Source organism: Salminus brasiliensis, chromosome 2 (genome assembly GCF_030463535.1).
Source record: "Salminus brasiliensis chromosome 2, fSalBra1.hap2, whole genome shotgun sequence".
In the NCBI taxonomy this organism is placed as follows: domain Eukaryota; kingdom Metazoa; phylum Chordata; class Actinopteri; order Characiformes; family Bryconidae; genus Salminus; species Salminus brasiliensis.
Window position 1 is genome coordinate 43,607,746 of NC_132879.1, and position 19,253 is coordinate 43,626,998.

Genomic DNA, 19,253 nt, shown 5'->3' on the forward strand with positions numbered 1-19,253 from the left:
AGGCAAATCCTTGGGTGGGACGCTAGCCAATGTGAATAAGCGTCTGAAGGGAGAATTGGGAGAGACTGGCTAAGCTGCATGCTTGGCTAGGCTAGGTTCAGGCTGAGCCACTCGCAGTCCTCAACATGGCCTTACTGTTAAGAAGGAGGCCCAGCTCAAAGAGTGGATTAGATCTGAAATGCTTTCTGAAGCCATCATTACTCTGTTAAGCACACTAACACAAAGGGTCATTAACTGCTACGCCTATTCCCAAAAAGCACAGGCTAGGTAAGCATAGCTTAGTAACAGCTTGGACTAGGCAGGGGGCTTCTAGCGCGATGAGATGTAGCAGGTGAGTGTTGTATTTTCCCCCTGCCGGAGTGCTGACACATGTAAGTGACATCATTTGCCCTGCTTCTTATCACCCTGCCTGACGTTTCAATTACCGAGACAAGTGTGTGTGCCTGGCTATTTGTCCTAATCGTGCCTGTCTAGAGGAGTGGCCTGTCACATACTTACACAGACGCACACACACACACGCACTCCCCTCATCTGGCTCCTTTCGCTGTCTGCCAAGTAGTTCTGTGGTCAGCTTGCAGTCTTAACAGAACAGATTTACACCCACAGACTGAACATATACATCCTATGGCCCACACACCCACTCACTGCTGGGGTCTGTAGCAAAGCTTGGGTGCAGAGTTTTACCACCACAGGGAAAGAGACAAGCAGCATTGGTGACTCTGTGTAGGTCCACAACAGGAAAGTGTGGCAAGAGGGATGCTTAATTAATTAAAAGAAAGCACGAAGCTATAATATAAAGAAGTAATATAATAATAATAAAAAACAATGAAGCTAATCTGAAATTCTACAAGGTTCTTTTTGTGTGATAGTGACAAAATGTAAGCCATGAATCTAAATGTTTATTAAATGAAATTACCAGTTTTATGTCTTTTTAAATATACTGTTGATGGTAAACTAGTGGTAAATCAGTAAATATCTCTTTTCCCTCAAGGCTATTTTCCCTGGATGTACCTCTGTGACATAAAAATAATAATAAAAAAAAACATAGCAACTTTATCTCAAAACTATAAAAAAACAATGCATCACTCATCACTACTTTGCGTTATCACTTTCTGTGGTGGTGCTTTTAGCTGCATTATGCCCCTTAGACGTCTGGGTCCATTCACTACCACTGTGAACAATTCTGACTTGTACGTTCCTCTAGAAGGCACCATCTCACATCAAATCCCTCTAAATGTTTATATCTTAACTAGCATTTTGTAGAAAGTTTGAAAAATCTGTGGAAATCAGACTGTTTGATACCTAGGGTTTGGCGAGCTGCCACTGTTGGGCCCTTGAGCAAGGCCATTCACCCACCACTTTGGGCAGGTGTGCTCACTATCACACACTATGTGTGTTTGATCACCAGTGTGTAGGTGTGTGTTCACTGCACGGATAAGTTAAAGGCCAAATTCCATCAATGTCCAACAAAAATGGTGAATATGGTCTCGGCATGATGTATTTTCATCATTTATTAAAAGTAGACCAAATAAGAACAAATAGGTTCTTAAGAGAACTGTAAGTGATGTGGTGAGTAATTTAACAGTGGCATTGTAGTGAATGCCTGTGTGGATCCATGTGTGTGAATAGGTCACAGTGGAAGCCGTAACGGAGAAGTTGGACGTGTGTGTGTGTGTGTATGGACACACCTGAGCTGTGGATACCCTCAGGGTAAAGCACTTAAGCTGGTGTGTGCCTCAGTCCAAACAGCTGTCTGACACACAGCAGACGGCTCCAAATGAGAGCAAAGAGTAGGTGACTAGAGCGTCAGAGAAATACGGAGAGGAAAAAAGAGGACGCGAGGGTGGAGAGCTCCCTGGGACACAGCGGCCCTGAAATATACATGCTGCCTTCCTGTTCCCCAAGGGCAACCCCAGGAACACATTCAAGATCACACAGGGAGAGCGAGTGGGCAGCAGGGCTGAGGTTAAAATAAAAGACAGGGAGAGAAAAATATAAAGCAAATGAACGCTGAGGGAGCTGACAGCTCTCGCTGGTTAGTGAGGGTATTTAGGTGTCTGTGGTTTGGAACAGGCTCTAACCATCATCATCATCATCATCATCATCATTACCACCATCATCATCATCATCATCATCGCCACAATCATCACTATCGGTAGCACCACTTCAGCTGCCCCAGTCCTTCATTCTCAGTGCCTCCTCTCTTCAGCCACTCCATATAAATGCTAATAGGACAGGAAGAGGTCCATGTGTCTGAGGAGCAGCTGCATTCATTTCCCAGCAGCCCCTTGCAGGGTGATTGGCGGGGGGCCATGGCCAATCGATGACCACTATCTGAGGTCAGGGGCCAGGTGCCTCCACTCTCCCCCAGAAATCCAGATAACCTCCACAACTCATCAGAAAAAAAGAGTGCGAGAGAGAGAGAGAGAGAGAGAGAGAGAAAGAGAGAGAGAAGGAAATAAGATGGCAGAGAGAGAAAGCTTGAGGAAGAAGACAGTGAGAAAAAAGAGAGAGAGACAGAGAGAAAGAGAGAGAGAGAGAGAGAGAGAGAGAGAGAGAGAGAGAGAGAGAGAGAGAGAGATTTGTATGTACAAGGCATGCTTCTTCTAACAGACATATGGTCCTGAGCCAGGCCATGTCCTCTCCCTGTCCAAACAGACATCAGTCTCTGTCCAGCACAGCTCAACACTGCCCCGATTTGGGCCCTGACAGGGGCTCGGCGGAAAGAGAACCAGAGGGCGGTAGGGCTAAACACATGTTTATTCAGCAGCGGGCGCCCCGCGGCCTGTGCCATTGTGCAACGGGCAAGACGAAATGGGCTTGGCTGGGGTGTCCGGCCTGCAGGCTGACCGGCTCGCTGCAGGAGGCGAGAGCGGCCAGACCGGTGGCTTTTATCCCTGCTGTGCCTAATATTCATGGAGCTTCTGCTCCGCTACACACAACCACCCAAACCCTTCCCTCTGGCTCATGCAGCCATGCTGACTGGGGGGGCAGACCTACCTGCTTTCAGGTAGACGTAACCATAGCAACACGGTCGATAACTTGACTGACCTTGCCTGAACTACTTACACTCTGGGCTTAGAGGACACGATTTCGTAACATGTGCTAAGACGTGTAAGATTCATATACACAGATCAGCCATAACATTAAAACCATCTAATACTGTGTAAGTCCCCCCCATGCTGCCAAACAGCTCTGAGTGGTTGAGGCATGGACTCCACAAGACCTCTGCTAACTGGCACCTAGACGTTATAGCAGCAGATCTTTTAGGTACTGTAAGTGAGTCCATATGGGTGTCCCTAACTCTGTCACTGGAGCACTTTTGGCATTGACCACTGCATACCTTCCTGATGCAACTTATTCTATATATTCTAACATCCATTTAGCCCAATTTGATTTGATTGTCCCTAACAACAATCCAGTCACTATGTAGACTTCATAGTGCCTGAACTGACACAAACAGACAACAGATCTTAAGCCAGGACACAAACACATTTTCCTTTGCGTATATATGGATGTGTGCATATGGACATTTGCAGCAGGCACATAGGCATGCAGCAGCAACAGCAACAGTGGGCTGGACCCCAGGGCCGGGCATACCTTGGGCTTGGGCGGCGGACTGCTCCTGCTCTTCTCGTTATGGCCACTGGTGGGCGAGTGTGTGCCGGCTGCCAGGTTGGGCTGAGGCACGGCGCCATGCTTGGCCCCTGGAGACACCTGCATGGCTGCCAACTGAGCCGCATACAGCTGCTACTCAGAGAGAGAGAAAGAGAGAGAGGGAGAGAGAGAGAAAGAGAGAGGACGGAGAGTCAAGGGTGGGTGGAGGGGAGGATAAGAAGAGAGAAGAAGAGAGAAAGCACCATAAATAAGTGAATATTCCCAACACACACACACACACACACACACACATGCACTCAAAAAAGATGCAAGCTAAAAAGCCAGTTTGGCCATTAGCAGAGAGGGCCTTGATGGCTGTTTGTGTGCTGGGGGGACAGAGCTGTCACTTCTTGTCCCGCCATCAGGGCCTCAAGGGGCCGGCGCTAACAGCTATCAGCAGCCCTGAGTGAGGTGCATTCTGGGAAAATAAACCTCAACACTTCCCATCAGGGTCAGGCTCATGAAAGAGGGAGGAAAAAAAACAGACACAGCGGCTTTTTTTTCTTGACAAGGTGAAAAAGTGCTGAACGCGAGAAGTTGCGAATCCGCGAGCCAAGGGAAAGCAAAGAACAAACAGTCTGCGTCCCATTAGGTCTTTCGTGGGGGAACAGGCGAGGTGACACGGCGGGGGTGGGAAAAGAACCGTCCGCAAAGTGGCCGTCGACAGTGAACAGCAGTTAGGAAAAGCAGCGACTCTCTCTAATTTCCAGAATCAGAAACCGCTGGAGGATAAAACATCAGCCAAATCTAGAGAGCGCGGGAATTAATAAATAAATAACGGAATAATAAATAATAAATAATTAAAGAAATAAGAGCGGCTCTGAGGCATCTTCGCATTGTGACTGCCAGATGAAACAAGCTCTTCCTGCCATATCGGCTGGGCCTGCAGAAGCTCGGGCGGCGCCGGGCAAGGATGCGGCGGCCAGTTGCTGTTTTTTTTCAAACTCATTTTTTTGGGGGCATTCAGAAAAAGCTTTTTTTTGTTTTTACTCCCCTTTTCCCCCTTAAATTGCTTTTTCTTCGGCACTGGATCTGTGTGCACCAGCTAAACATTCAAATTTGGGTTCTTCTTCTACTTCTTCTTCTTCTTCTGCTGCTGCTGCTTCTTCTTCTTCTTTTCATTTTCTTTTCTTTTTTTTTTTGAATTGTGTTTTTCTCTTTAAGATTTGGAAGCGAGTGGCTGTTTGCGAGTAAAACTTCCGTCCTTCTGTTCCTCTCTGGCTGCCAGCCACCAGCAGGAAACAAAGACTGGTTTATGCAAATGGCCATGGCACTCTCTCTCTCTCTCTCTCTCTCTCTCTCTCTCTCTGTCCTTCTCTCTGTCTCTCTCCCTCTCAGTCTCTCTCCATCTCTGTTTCTCCTTTTCTCTCCATCAACCCCTTCCACACATTCGCCACACTCTTCTGTCTGCAATATCAGAGATACTTACATAGCTCTATCCAGCTCTGCCCATCTATCTGCACTAATGCAGACATCCACAACACACTGCTGTTCGTATCAGTCTTCTGATAAGCGCTTATCTACACATGATACAAAATGCTCCCCACAGGAATGTGGGCGTAAACTACTGCTAGAATCTCACGTGTTACAGGTAAACATCTTGACATGTATCAGTAAGGCAATACGGCTTAAGGATGTGTTGCAGTACTAGGGTACAAGATAAACGCACACTAGAGGCGGGCAATGTGATGATATGTTATCAGTATTGTGATAAATTAGAGCATAACATGCATTTCGGAGTACATCTTGGGTACACTTTTCTGAATAATGTACATAGATCGTTTTGAAAAAGTCTGTAATGGAGGAGCTACATTATGAATAAGAGAAAGACAAGTGTCAGGGCCATCTGGGTAATGTTGATGGAAGCTAACTGGTGAAACTCAACCTTCAAAGGCAACCTTCGCAAAATGGTTATGGTTACATGATCTTAACTTGTGGAGGGAGTTCTCAATGTGATGCTTGCTCTGAAATGTATCTATGATCATAGTACAATGCGGCTTTCAGGAAAAAGACTCGGCCCAAAAGTATTGGATGGTGCACCATCCATCATTCCAGTGAACACATTTCCACTGCTGCTCCACAGCTTAATGCTGGAGGGCTTCATACCCCTCTATCCCATGCCTGGCATGGTTGCAACCATCAATGGGTGTAACTCAAAGTAACTGAATGCATTCATTAGAAGAGTTGTCCACAAACATTTGGACATGGAGTGTATGTTGTTAAGAATCTGCCTCTTTCCAGGAGTCATGGGAGTAGAATTGTATATGAGGGACCCAATAATGAATTAAGAGGCCTGGTTGCTCAAGGTTCCCATGGTAGAGCCATAATCACATAAGTTAGTGTGGCTGATGCTATTTGTTGTTGGTGCAATTTTCTGTTTCACCAGTATTCAAAAGAGCGTTTGCAAGTGGGCTGGTATCATGTAAATACTTGAGGTGTAAATATAAGTCAAGACTGTTACGAAGCAGTTCTGAGGTTTCAGAATTGGCTTGTTTTACGGCTGTGTTTGTGTTATGCTGAATTATTTAAATAAAGAGACAACAGTGTTTGAGGTTTATGGTTTGTCACTTCCAAATACAGAACTCTCAGCAATAGGCCAAGATACACACAGTTTTCCATCCTAGAGCACCTGTTTAAAATGTGATGCTTCTGTCTGTTCCAACTTGTTTATAATCCTTAGAAAAATGAAAAATGCCAAAATACCCAGACATTATATTTCTGCCATATCACCCACTGCTAAGGACACACACATATACAATCAGGCACACACCTCTAAGGGCAGTGTGATCAGTAAGTGTGATGCACCCCTCTGTGGTATGTGTGAGTGTTTGTGTGTGAGAGAGAGAGAGAGAGAGAGAGAGCGAGAGAGAGAGAGAGCTGCAGCAGGGCTGGGGGAATAGGCGATAAAATAAAGGTCTTGTTGGTCATTTCTGTTCAATTACCCCCACCACGGCTCCTGGATGTGTGTGCACCCGAGCGTGCCTCAGCTGCCCCCCTCCAACCCCCCCTGCTCCTTGGAAGATGAACTAAGGCAGTGTGTGTGTGTGAGAGATGCAGTCTGTGTCCAGTCCACTGAATCAGACCGCTTTATTTGCTCTCTGAATTGAGTTCTATTACAGGACCAGCTAGAACTGCTAGACTGGCTGAGCCAGCGAGTGACACACACACACACACACACACACACTCATACACACACATATGCACACATGCACGCTCACTTTCTGTGGGGCTGCTGCCGCCGAACACGCTCAAAGCACTGCCGGCCTATCGTTGGCATGACTAGACAAGAAGTGACAGCACACCGCCTCAAGGGTGACCGCAGGCAAACACACACATGTAGACACACGCACACACACACACTCTGAAAGGCGAGGGTGGGGGGGATGCTGAGAATCTGATCTCAAGATGGGGGATGAAACAGAGGAATTTAAATGTCAGCTGCTAACATTCTCTCTGTGACCCCCAACACCCCCCCCCCCCCACACACACACACACATAATCCATCGTCTCAAAGATGGTCCAAAGGCTGTGTATGGATTATGAGAGCAAGCAGACGGCAGGTTACAGGCAGGTAGAACAAGTCCCATCTCTTTGATGTCTTTGAGTTTGTGTGTGTGTATGTGTGTGTGTGTGTGTGTGTGAGAGAGAGAGAGAGAGAGAGAGAGAGAGAGAGAGAGAGAGAGAGAGAAAGAGAGAGAGAGAATATGCCAACAGTTGCCAGACAAGCCTATCTCTGGCCAATGGCCTGATATGCCAAACCAGTCAAAAGTTTGGTCACATCTGTCTGAATGTAAAAGTTGTCACACATTGGACTTTGTGCGGCTAATAATACCTAAAATAATTTCGTTCTTTGCTTTCAGGAGTTTTAATAATAAAAAAAATAGGAATGAAGTTTTAAAAATGCACCATTCATAGAAATGTTATCATGGAAACGTTAGCGGCAAAAACAACTCACTTTGAATTAATTATTTTGACTGTGATGTCATAAACAGCAAACACAATCTATTGAAATGACAGTGTTTAATGTTTTGTTTAACAACTTATATACAAACATACATCAATTATTAATTAATTAAAAATTATTTGTGTCTCAGGTCATTCCACAAGTGTATATGAAAGGTTATACATGTGTAATAGGGAGAAGGTAATTGTATTTATATCAGTTGCTGCTTTTTTAATTACTATTAAATTATAACTATTTAGATACAAGTATTTAGATGTTAGTGTAATTTCAAAAGAGTGAAAACAGCGTTGCTACAGAGGTGTGTGTATTTACATATGCTGAACTACTTAATCTATTTGTGACATCAAATACACCACCAGTAGGTACACTGTTATTGCATGTGTAATTAAGAATGTAAGAAATGGTCTCTTTAAAAAGCATTTTTTGAAATGCAGACAATGCAAGTAGTATTCAGCAGCCAGTCACATCTCTGTGTAGATGGAGTTTCCTTAGGACTGTCAGAAAAGCATCCCTGGTGACTCCTTATGAAGCTGCTTAAGAGAATTCCAAGAGTGTGAAAAGCTGCATCAAGGCAAAGGGGAGCCACTTTACATACTGTACAAACATGTGAATATGAATTCAGTGTACGTATGTGTGTGTGTGTGTGTGTGTGTGTGTGTATACGAGCAGTGCGATGAGGAGGTGCTGTAGTATCCTGATTGTTTTTTTTTTTTCATTGTCAAAAGTCATGTGATTGATTTTAGAGCATTAGTGTTAGTGACACATGCCACTACAGCCCCCTGCCCCTCGGCCCTGAGCCTTCCTCTCCTTCTTCTCCGTAGCCCGTTAGAGACGGCCTCACTGTCAGCACTACCCGCCACACTCCATCTGTTGGGTTTTGTCGCGGCCGCAGGCAGCTGTCTTTCCCCTCGTCAATAATCCCCTGCTTTTCTCTGATTATGGCTCGTCTTCTGACTCCTCCCTCCATCCCTCTCTATTGTCTGAATGGGACAGCTTCACAGCCAGGCCCAAAGCTGCTGGCAGGCCCGTTACCGCTGACAATTGTGCCTTGCCTTCTTACGTGCGCATGTTCTGTTTTTGCGTGTGTCTGCGTGCAAGTTTTCAGATGTTTGAATGTGTCTGTTTCTTGGTGAAATGCATTGTAAGCTCTGCGCTGTTCCGATTAGGACGCAGACAGCAGCGAACTGCAACGCGGGCTTTGGTTCGATTGAAGACATCGTAAAACATGAAGAATGTCAATTAGGACCCTAGCACTGACAAACAAACACCAAGCCTGGCGTACACAATTACAACAACAACCACAAAGGAGGAGCAATTAAAATCTATTATGATGGATGTTTTTGATGCCTTAATTATTTTTTGGAGAAGTGAGAGTGAGATGGGTACGTAAAGACAAGCGGGTGCTTCTGCTTTTTATATATTTTTAGATATCTGAACCAATCCTCATACATGCAATGTATGGAGCAAAAAATGCATTAAATTGTGTGTTGTTTTTTTTCCAAACACGTATCTGGCTGAGAGTTTGTCGGAGTCGGGATACGAGAGGCTAATATTGGGTGAGGTGTATACATTCGAACCGTGTGTACAGCAGCCTCTGGGTGGGGTGTATAAGCCTATTATGGTGTGGTGGAGATAGGGCCAGCCCTGCTATATCGATCCAGTTGAGCTATCTGTCCACTGTGTCACTGACCTCAGTAGTCCAGGACAACAGCAGCAGATCACTATCACACTATCACTAGGAAGATTGTGCTCAACAAAGCAATGCGGTTATCAGTGATTGCACATGCAAGACACATGCTTTCATCCTCCCATTCTCTCTCTCTCTTAATCATTCAATAATATCTGTCTGTCTGTTTGTGCTTCTGCCTTCTTCTCTCTCTCTCTCTCTCTCTCTCTGTCTCTCTCTCTCTTCCTCTCTCTCTTTCAGTCCTACTGTAATCTGGTGCAATATGGTGCAACATCTGCCTCCACATATGATGCCTGACCCCCGCTTCTGACCCTCTTTATACCCCTTCAATATGGCGGCTCACAAACTCGCTCTTCCTCTGTTTCCATCCTCCTTTCCATCCCTCCATCGCAGTGTAGTGCCATGTCAGTGCCCGTCTCCCGTGCTGAACTGAAGTTTTTAAAAAAATAAGAGAGTGTATTTGGATTGCCCTGCTGTGTGTGTTTGTGTGTGTGTGATCAGGTAAATGAGTCAATGAGCAGCTGCATCTCTCCTGTTTGTGCCAATAAACAATGGCAGTATTGATCGTGATTGCAATTACCTTGAAAACAAGATAACAAGTCTTGCTTACCTTGAATGAGCATGTGAGTGTACACACACACACACACACACACACGCACACACACACACGCACACACACACACACACACAGACACACGCTGCAAATTCTCGTTTGCACGTATTGTCTATTGTAAAAGATCAGTACATAGGTAGGGACATTGGTTAAATGTGTATAATTATCACGGTAAACACTGTCTCAATATTTATATGTAATTTATCATGATAATGATCAATACTATCATACTGACCAGCCCAAATGGTCAGTGTGTATGTGTATAATAGTTAAAACGGTGATGATTGTATTGACACATTAATTAACGTTACTTTAAAAAAAAAGAAAAAAGGTTGGGATGAAACCATTACATCTCATTCTGAGTTACAGGTTTTCCATGGTACCAAACCTGGACCTGTAAAGTGTATGTTTGTGTGTGTGTTAAATGGTAATGTGCTCCGTCCCCAATTGTTCAGCATCTCTGGGTGCATGAACCGCTAAGACCGAAGATGCAGAGACACTCCCAGAGGAAATCCAATGTACTCAGACATCTGTATTTGGGTTAGCCTGAGTAAATGATTTTCTTTGTGACAAAGCTTTAATCTGACTGTTTATGTGTGTGTTTGTGTGTGTTTGTGTGTGCATGTCTGTGTGTTTTCCGAGGGATTTGAGAACATGGCTCGAGAACAGTGGCGATGAATGTTGTGCGTTGTTTTCTCCCTCTTTTCTGTAGATTTTTTTTCTTTGCCGAAATCCAATTGCGTCCGACAAAGCTGTTCAATCAGGGATTTTTTTTCCTGAATCTTAACAGGGGAGAACATATGGAGGAGAGATATCGCCGTGATAAAACCACACAAACAACGACGGGCTGAATCCTGGCACTACTGTAATCACACAGACAAGAGAGCGATGAGCAGCCCACTATACTGACAAAGCCGGGCTTAAAAACACACGCACTGCTGTGTTTTACCATCGTTTGACCAGGAGGCTAGCTGAAAATCTCGTGCTAATGCAGTGGTTGTGTTTATGTGCGTGAGAATGTTTAACGGCTGCTAAAAGTTTAAAAATAATGAACATTGGAAATTGTTACTACTACTCCTACTACTACTCTTACTAATGATAATTTGAAAACCCTATATGTCCCCATACTTCTGACTCCTGGGCAGAGTACCTTAGATATGACCAGTGAACATATGCTTGTGTGTGTATGTGTGTGTGTGTTTGTGTGGACGTGAAGCAGCCCTATTAATATGCGTCTGGATGGGTGTGTGCGTGCAGCTGTGTTTGGCTAATGGAGGCAGAGTGAGCGTGTCCTTTCGGCCTGGTTAATGTTGGTGACGGTGGGGAAAGTGGGAAGAAGGTGGTGGGGAGGGGAGCAGGACGAGGCTGCCGGTGGGCCCCGAAGCCCCTGAGGGCCCCAGGGTTAATGCATCTCAAAACGGCTGCGCTCTTAACCTGAGGACCGCATGCTGACCGTGGTCACAGGATACTGGCGTTAGCATAGGCCAATGGAGGGCTACAGGCAAGGCTGTGCCTGGTGGCTAGAGACACATACACACACACACGTGTGACCATACAAACACACATATGTGAGCACACACACACACACAATGAGAGCTGCAGCAGATGTGCACTCTTTTTTCCTGCAACCAGGAGATTTATGGCATGCTAGCAGAGCAAACAAGAACTTTCCTCCAGCCAGAGGAAGGGAGGGTGAGCGGGATAGATGGAACGAGGGAGGGAAAGGGAAGAGAGGGAGAGAGAGAGAAAGAGAGAGAGATTGCATGTTTACCACTGGTTGGACAGCAGAGATTCATCACATCTCTCTCTCTCGCTCTCTCTCTCTCTCCCAGTTTCTCTACATAGTCCCTCCGGCCTCCACTCAGTCCAGTAGTGAAGGGCCGCAATAGGGCTCTATTCAGCCTCTCTGCATTATTTTTATCTTGTTTTGTGTGTTTGCTTTCAGGCCAGAGCTCCTTCTGTACCCCCCACCCTGTATCCCTCCAGCACCGCCCCCCACACCCCCCCAAAAAGAGTTTCTATGGTTCCCCTCTTTCCTCTCGGAACAATATCATCGCCACAGTGCCAGGCCCGCATTCTCCCTCTCCGGGGCTCAGCACCACACAAAGGCCCGGCGCTATGGCAACCCCAAGTTGGCATGATGCAAAGGAGCGAGGAGAACAGTGGGCATTGTTGCTCGCTGCTTCGGGACCTCCGAAAAACAAAGCCGAGGGAGTTTGAGAGGTTGGGAAAATGTGAGGCGTTGTGTGTTACAAGAATGAGAAAATACACACACACACACACACACAAATCTTACCTGGAGCTGAAGGGGTCCCAGGCCGGGTGTGGCGGCCGCAGCTGCTGCCATACTAGTGGGGATCAGCTGGAGGGGGTACGGGTCATCTGAAAAAGAAACAAAAGGGAAAGGTCAGCAGTGTTCACTTCCTCTATCTAGTTGTCTTCTCTCACACACACACACACACACTCTTGCACTATGTCTCTCTCTCTCATTTACTTGCTCTATCTCACTTTCTCTCTCCCCCTTCAGATTTTCATAAACCTTCCTCAGAGGGTTATGCAAAAGTCAGCATCTTCACAATGACACATTTTGGCACCGACACACACATACACACACCTCCTCAAAACACACACAGCTCTAACCTCCTTCCATAACACTCTTCCATCTACCTGTGACCATGACCTAATTGTCCTCCTGTCCCCTCCCTTTCTCCAACCATTTTTCTCCTCCCCTCTCATGTCCTCTCCTCTCCACCCTTCTTCTTTCACCTGAGCCACAGACCCACCCCTCCTTCTCTGTCTCTCTCTCTCTCTCTCTCTCTCTCTCTCTCTCTCTCTCTCTCTCTCTCCGTCATCCTGCAAAGCCCTCCTTTGTGCTCTCTCCGGCGCTCTCTAATGAAAGCGCGATTGTGCGGCCGCGGCTCTAATACCTACAGCACAATAGGGGCCGAAGGCGCGGGTGCTGATAAAGAGACGCCCGGTAATTAACGGGCAGACGTTGGCTCTCGCCTCTCGGCCCAGGCTCCGCCGAGCGCCCTCCAAGCCTGCACTGATGAATCAGAGCTCCAGCCTGAATAGAAGGGCTTATTAGCGTCCACCTGCAGATAGGCTTTTTTTGTAATTACACAGCCAGGGAGAAAGGTCAGCGCTGGCAAGGGGAGGTGGGTGGTGGGGGGATGTTGGGAGGGCAAAGTCTGTGCTGGGAGTCCGAACATGTGTCCTTTGGGTGTTTTTTTTTTTTTTTCTGTGGGATCTGAGTACGAAAATATTGCTAAGCATTCAATTATAGGTATCAGCAGAATGGTGTTTGATTTGAAGCATGAGAGAGAGAGAGGCTAATTCATTAAAGAGAGAGAGAGTGAGAGGTACAGTACGTCATTTGGTTGGAAATACCCAACAGAGATTCCTTTCAGGTTATTTAGTGGCAGACAGAGAGGCTCAGAAAAAGATCAGAACACTATGACAACCTCGTCCTGAGGATTTTTACAGAATCATTGTCTTTCACACACACTGCTGATATGTGCGTATGCACAGGTTGGCAGTTCACATTTAAAAATCAACATTGCCCCCCAAGTGGCACAGCTTTCTAAGCGTCTAGGCCTTATCTTCGGGAGATTACAGGTTTGCTCCACTGTGATGTCACCAGTTAGTGCTCTCCACCAAATGTGTTAAGCTGTCAAATGATGTTACATTAGAGGCAGTTTTAAAAAAGAAGAAGTCCTAGCTAGTGGGTAGAAATTGGAAATGACAATATTGGGGAGAGCCATCATCCCAGATAAGTCTTAGAAGTGTGCTAAAGCTAACCTAGCTAACAGGTAAAGACATTTTTTGGCTAAGTAACACTATTAGATTTTTCACTGAGCTGTCGCTTTAAATGCAAGCTGTCCATTGGCCATCTTCACTGTCCCAGACTCCATGGTGTCTGCCTCTGAACTCTAGTAGAACCCGGGGAACTGGGGGAAGCAGGACCCTGTCTCAGTAAGCAATAAACCAGACGCCCCTATCGCACCATCCAAAAAAACATTTTTTCCCATACAACCCGCTCTGCTAAAAAACAAGCCAGGCCTGCAGACTAGAAGAGAGCGCTCTGGACACGGTTCAAGGATGTATTCTGGGGAGATGATGTGTTTTTGCTCTCCACCACCACTCCCCCCTCCTCCTTTCTCAGTCCCTAAATAAACAGAAGTATTCCAGCTATTTTATTTCTCTCCTGGGGACAGCTGTAACAAAAGAGCAAGAAAGGAGGGGAAAAAAAGGAAAAGACAGCAAACATGTTGCTCTTGGCGCGAAGAGGCTGAGTCTTTCGGCCTGGCTGCGGGTCCTCAGCGGTCCCGCTCTTGGGACGTCGGGTGGGAACCGGGGGTTCCCCCTTCGGACCCGTCCCGTGCCGGAGGGACCTCGTCCTAGCCCTGCCCCCCTCGCTTCGGTTTTCGGTTTTAGCGTCCCGCCGCTAAAAAGCACACGCATAATTGAAAAAGTTGGGCAGTGTGCGACGGTGCGGCTAGCAGTAATTAAAACAAGGGGGGTGTGATGGAAGCGTGTGTGTAAAGGAGGGGGGTAGACTTGTTTGGGAAACTGTGAAGTGCGGTGGGCGGAGCTGGAGCCGAGGACTAGGTCCCGTCTTGGGAGGGAGGTGTGTGTGTGTGTGTGGCGACGGAGGCGTGCGCTAGGCCGCCTGTGCGAGGCGTGTTTGGATGCGCGTCCTGGCAGCGGTTCGTGTTAATGTGTGGCAACCTGGGGCAGGTCACTCTCTCTTCTCCCTCCATCCACGTTCGGCAGCCTCGCTGCTGGCAGCCGCCGCGCTCGCCTCTCGCGGTAAACAACACATTGCTTCACAGTTGGACTGCTACGGCCAAAAACGCAAACCCCTAGAGGAAGTTTTCTGCTTCTTTTTTTTCCCATCCTTCCCTTACTCCTACTTTGGAGACACAAAAGCATGGAGACTCTCTGCAAACGCTGAGAGTCTGTTGTGTGGAGGAGATGACAGGCCTCGTCGGCGTTTGGCTGATCTCGCTAAGGCAATAGACGGGAGCTTACAGTCCAGGCTGAACAATCTGGTTTAGCCGATCTGGTTTCGGAGGCTCTAGTCCAGTGGTCACCAACCCTGCTCCTGGAAGCTTCTTGCAGACTCCAGTTCCAACCCTGATCTCTTACACCTGCTTCAGCTAATAAACATCTTCAGACATCCTTGACTGGCTGCTTCAGGTGCATTAGATCAGCGTTGGGTGAGAAAGAAGTCCCAGCATGTTAAGACTGAGGTCTACAAAGAAGCAGATCTCCAGCTACTGATAGCTACTGTTGGAGAGACTTGGAAGTAGAAGGTGCCCTAGGTCAGTGGTTTCCAACCCAGGTCTGACAGAGTGGTTCATGGGGTTGATGAAGATGCACTATGGAAAGTGCAGTGTTGAGGAGACACTCACTGCAGCCTGGTTTGTAGTTGAAGCCGGGAGGCAAGAGGAATCCCTGCTGGGCGGCAGCTGCCGCCAAGGTCCTCTGATCTGGAGGAAAGACAGGGATCATCAGCGGAGGCAGCTGACCCTGGACCTGCTGGATAGAGAGAGACAGAGAGAGAGAGAGAGAAAGAAAGAGAGACAAACAGAAGAAGAGATGTCGGTATGTTGGCAAGTGGGTAGGATATGTCTCTTATGGTGTAACATAGGAGTGTCCAGTTCTGGTCCTCAGGGGCTGGTGTCCAGCCCAGTCTGGTGATTTCACTGCTTCACGCCCATTACAGCAGCGAGGTCAAGCCAAGAACCATCTAGGAATGCTTATTTTAAAGAGCGAGGTTACCAACTGCTGAGCTCCCTCAGGTACGAGCAAGGGATTTACCAAACTGTGCTGGACTAAGGCCCTCTAGGACTGGACCAGGGTACATCTCTCACACACACAGTCTCTCCTACAACCGTGCCTCAACCACACAGAGAGGAGGGGCTGTCATCACATGAAGCATCACACCAAACGTCTCCCACAAACTCCTGTAACATCTGGGCCCCCTCTTCATCCGAAAACGCCACACCTCGGCACAACGCCATGCCACTTCACAAGGCTTCCAGGATTAAAAAAAGAGAGAAAGACAGAAAATGGAAAAAAAAAACAAAAACAAAAAACAAAAAAACTGAAGCCAGTGACTTTGGCAAGGAGAGTCTGAAGCGCACGGGCGCAGGGAAGGAGAGGACAGATGGTTCTACTGACGAGAGCATTGCCAGCCAAGCACAAAGCCTCCAGAAGTGACATTAGTGATTGCACCAACGCAAACGCGCAGACAGAACTGTGGAGGTGAGGAGAGAGGTGGCATGAGGGAGCGGCAGGGCTGGGTTCTGTGTGTCTACAGGAGCATAAAGCAGCCTGAGCCAGAGCTGAAGTTAATCCGTCTCAGTTTTATCTAGTGTGCATTGCTTGCGTTGAATTCTTTTGGAGGTCGTGGGTCACTGAAACATGCAGGGAAAGGCTGGCTAAAAGTGACAATTTAAACCTTTCGATGGATCAGATTTTTGATTTTTTTTGTGCTGTTTGCCACATTTTGCCACTGAGATGAAAATCGGTGCAGACTTGAACCTGCTGATGCTGTAAACAGATACATGGAACTGCATAAAATCAATGGCACATCATGAGTTTCACAAGAACATCTCCGACATTTTGACGTATGATGTGATGTCTGACGTCATTTTTGCCATGCATCAATAGATAGAAAGAAATCCATAATTTCAATTAAAAGTGTAGCAAAACAACATTTTTATACCTCTTGAGGACTATAAAGATAAAGCATGTGCAAAAAAGAGGAAGCACTTGGTTTTGCTGTGTGTTGCTTGTGACCACAACTGAAGTGTCTGAAGCATATAAATGGCGAAATGTCTCTCTCTCTCTCTTTTATTCTGTGCTCTACTCTTCCCGTCCCAGCAGCGCTCGTCTTCTCACCACACCATAATTACTCCTCTATTTGGGTGAACCGCAAAAACGGCGGGGACTCCCACTCGCGGATCAGACGCTTGCGGTGTTCCGGCGGGCCCCCTGCGGCCACAAATCACAAACACTGCGCTGCCGCTCCGTCTTTCAGCCCCATAATTGGACATATGCTCCAATGCCGCTGCCTACATCTTCACATCGGCTCTGTGGCCACGTTAGCGCAACCTCGCGCACTCTCAGGAGGTTTGCTCTCACACACACAGAGACACACGCACACACACACACAAGCACACACATATACATATGTAGGTTAGCCGGTGGGAGCAGGTAGAATTAGAGGCTTGTCAGCCTGCTCAAAAACAGCCTGGGAGCCTGGGGGGAGTTTAAACACGGTTTGATATTAAACACAAACAGTCTTTAAAGTGAGTGCACGACTGTTGCTCAGCCAGAGATGAAGGTGTACAAATGCATTCTTCCTTGTTAAACCCCCCCCATTCTCCCTTGTTAAACCCCCCAGGTCAAAGTGCCACCTGCATTTACTGTCCCCTTAGAATGAATGACATCAGATAATGTCACATAATCATGTAAAGAGGTCTGTTGTTTAAATGATCCATATTTGAGATCACACCACTGTGCATCGGCTACATCAAGAGTTTGACCTCACTTGAATACACTGTGGCTACTGAGCACTCTAAGTCAGGGCAAGAACTGGTTCAAAAAAGAGAAAATTCATCCAATATCTGAGCAGCCGGTTTTAGACTACATATTTATGTTTACTTATCGGTAATAAATACAATCTATCAGCTTATTATTTTGTCTTATTTCAGTCGTAAAAAAATATGCACCAGAATGCATGCAAACAATACAAGAAGCTCAGAAGACTATGGTTTGTGAGGTCTTTAATGTTGGCTAGATCTTGTGAGAGGCTAAAGCTGCGGTGGTGTGGCGAGCTGGGGGCTACAAGGGGAATGCAGTGATGCTGGAACAAAGAGCGCAGGAAATGAGGTCGAGGCTCGCAGGATCCGTAGGGGACTCCAGTAAGCCGCTAATAGTTTAGTGAGAACGCCGCAACAGCTGCTCTACAATGAACTGAGGGTAGTGGGCATGACACACACTGCTCGCTCTCGCAGTCTCTCCCTCTCCCTCTCTCTCTCTCACACACACAGACACACGAGGAGACTTTATAATGTGGTCAGACAGTGAATTTGTTTTCCTGTGGTTATATCCTTCCGCCGCTGTCATGGCCTTTCTGTCTGTTTCTTATTCCAACCGTTTAGCCTCTGCCTCTTGAATCCTGCAGAACATTCCAGAAGACTGCGGAGAACACAACCAGCGCTGGCTAGAGGCTCCATTAAACCCGGCTAATCCTGCCCTTCAACAGCTGGCTATTGCATTCCATACTGCCTGTCTCCCTCTCTCTCTCTCTCTTTCACTCTCTCTCTCTCTCTCTCTCTCTCTCTCTCTCTGCATCTCTCTCACTGACTCACACACAGAAGAAATACCCGTTGAAAGGTTTGGTTTAAGCCATGAAGTGAAGTTGCCCTACTGCCAAGACCAGTAATGAGAAAACAAGGCAACGAGGCTGTTTAATAAATATAATAATAAAAAAAATAAAAAAAATAATAATAAAATAAATAATAAAATAAAACATGTTGCCCCTAACATGTTTTAAAAATATATAAACACAATGAAATATTAAAAAACTTGCAATTGTCAATTAAAGGTCCATATTGTCGCTGTCACACAAATACCTCATATCTCCAAAATGGAAGGAAAAAAAAAAGTTTTGTAAAAACATTATTATTTCACATCAGTTTGGAGCATTTCTATTAGGCCATTCATCATGAAAGACAGAATGTAAAAAATGACTGACAGACTAGTGCTGTTCACAAAAAGTGAAAAACGGCATAAATTGAGACACAAGTGACGATATGTTGATGACAAATATGTACTCTGGTGATATTACAAAAACAGCTAATTCTGAACGGATCATTCTTGCAGCCTAGTTTCCATATAATAGGACATTACACACTTTACAAAGTTAGCCTCTGTTGATATACTACATCAGACCTTTTACTGGGAACGAGCTGAGCTACGCTGCTGTAGTATGAATCTGTGTCTATATGGAAATATGTTGCTTTTCTGACATTGTAAAAACTGTTCTTTTAGCTTAATTGCCATATAATAGTAGTAACTCTGGTGGTGAATAATATGTTGGCATTATATCCAACTTTTATTTACAGAAAATGCCATTTTGGGCCATTTTTTGGGCCAAGATTTGTTTGCAGCAGTAATTCACACCCAGAGAGCTGTTACTGGGCAGACTGGGTAGATCTGATTCGGTTCGGCAAACATTTCCAAAAAAAAAAAAAATAAATAAATAAAGAGGCCACAAAATGCAGACGTTGCCTCTGCAAGTCTTCTAATCAAGA

At 46.2% G+C, this 19,253-nt stretch overlaps 1 protein-coding gene across 7 annotated transcripts in view; it reads right to left on the minus strand.

The window, feature by feature from the left end:
- The window catches only part of sox5 (SRY-box transcription factor 5), a 262,222-nt gene that overhangs the window by 18,243 nt on the left and 224,726 nt on the right, over nt 1-19,253 (minus strand). For 6 of the 7 annotated variants that reach the window (XM_072672872.1, XM_072672870.1, XM_072672871.1 and 3 more), the window contains 3 exons: nt 15,339-15,465; nt 12,218-12,303; nt 3,601-3,750 (listed from right to left, as the gene is read on the minus strand). In XM_072672872.1, the coding sequence (XP_072528973.1) occupies nt 3,601-3,750; nt 12,218-12,303; nt 15,339-15,465 (363 nt within the window). The remainder of the gene's footprint in view (nt 1-3,600; nt 3,751-12,217; nt 12,304-15,338; nt 15,466-19,253) is intronic. The other variant, XM_072672869.1, reaches the window with a different exon arrangement.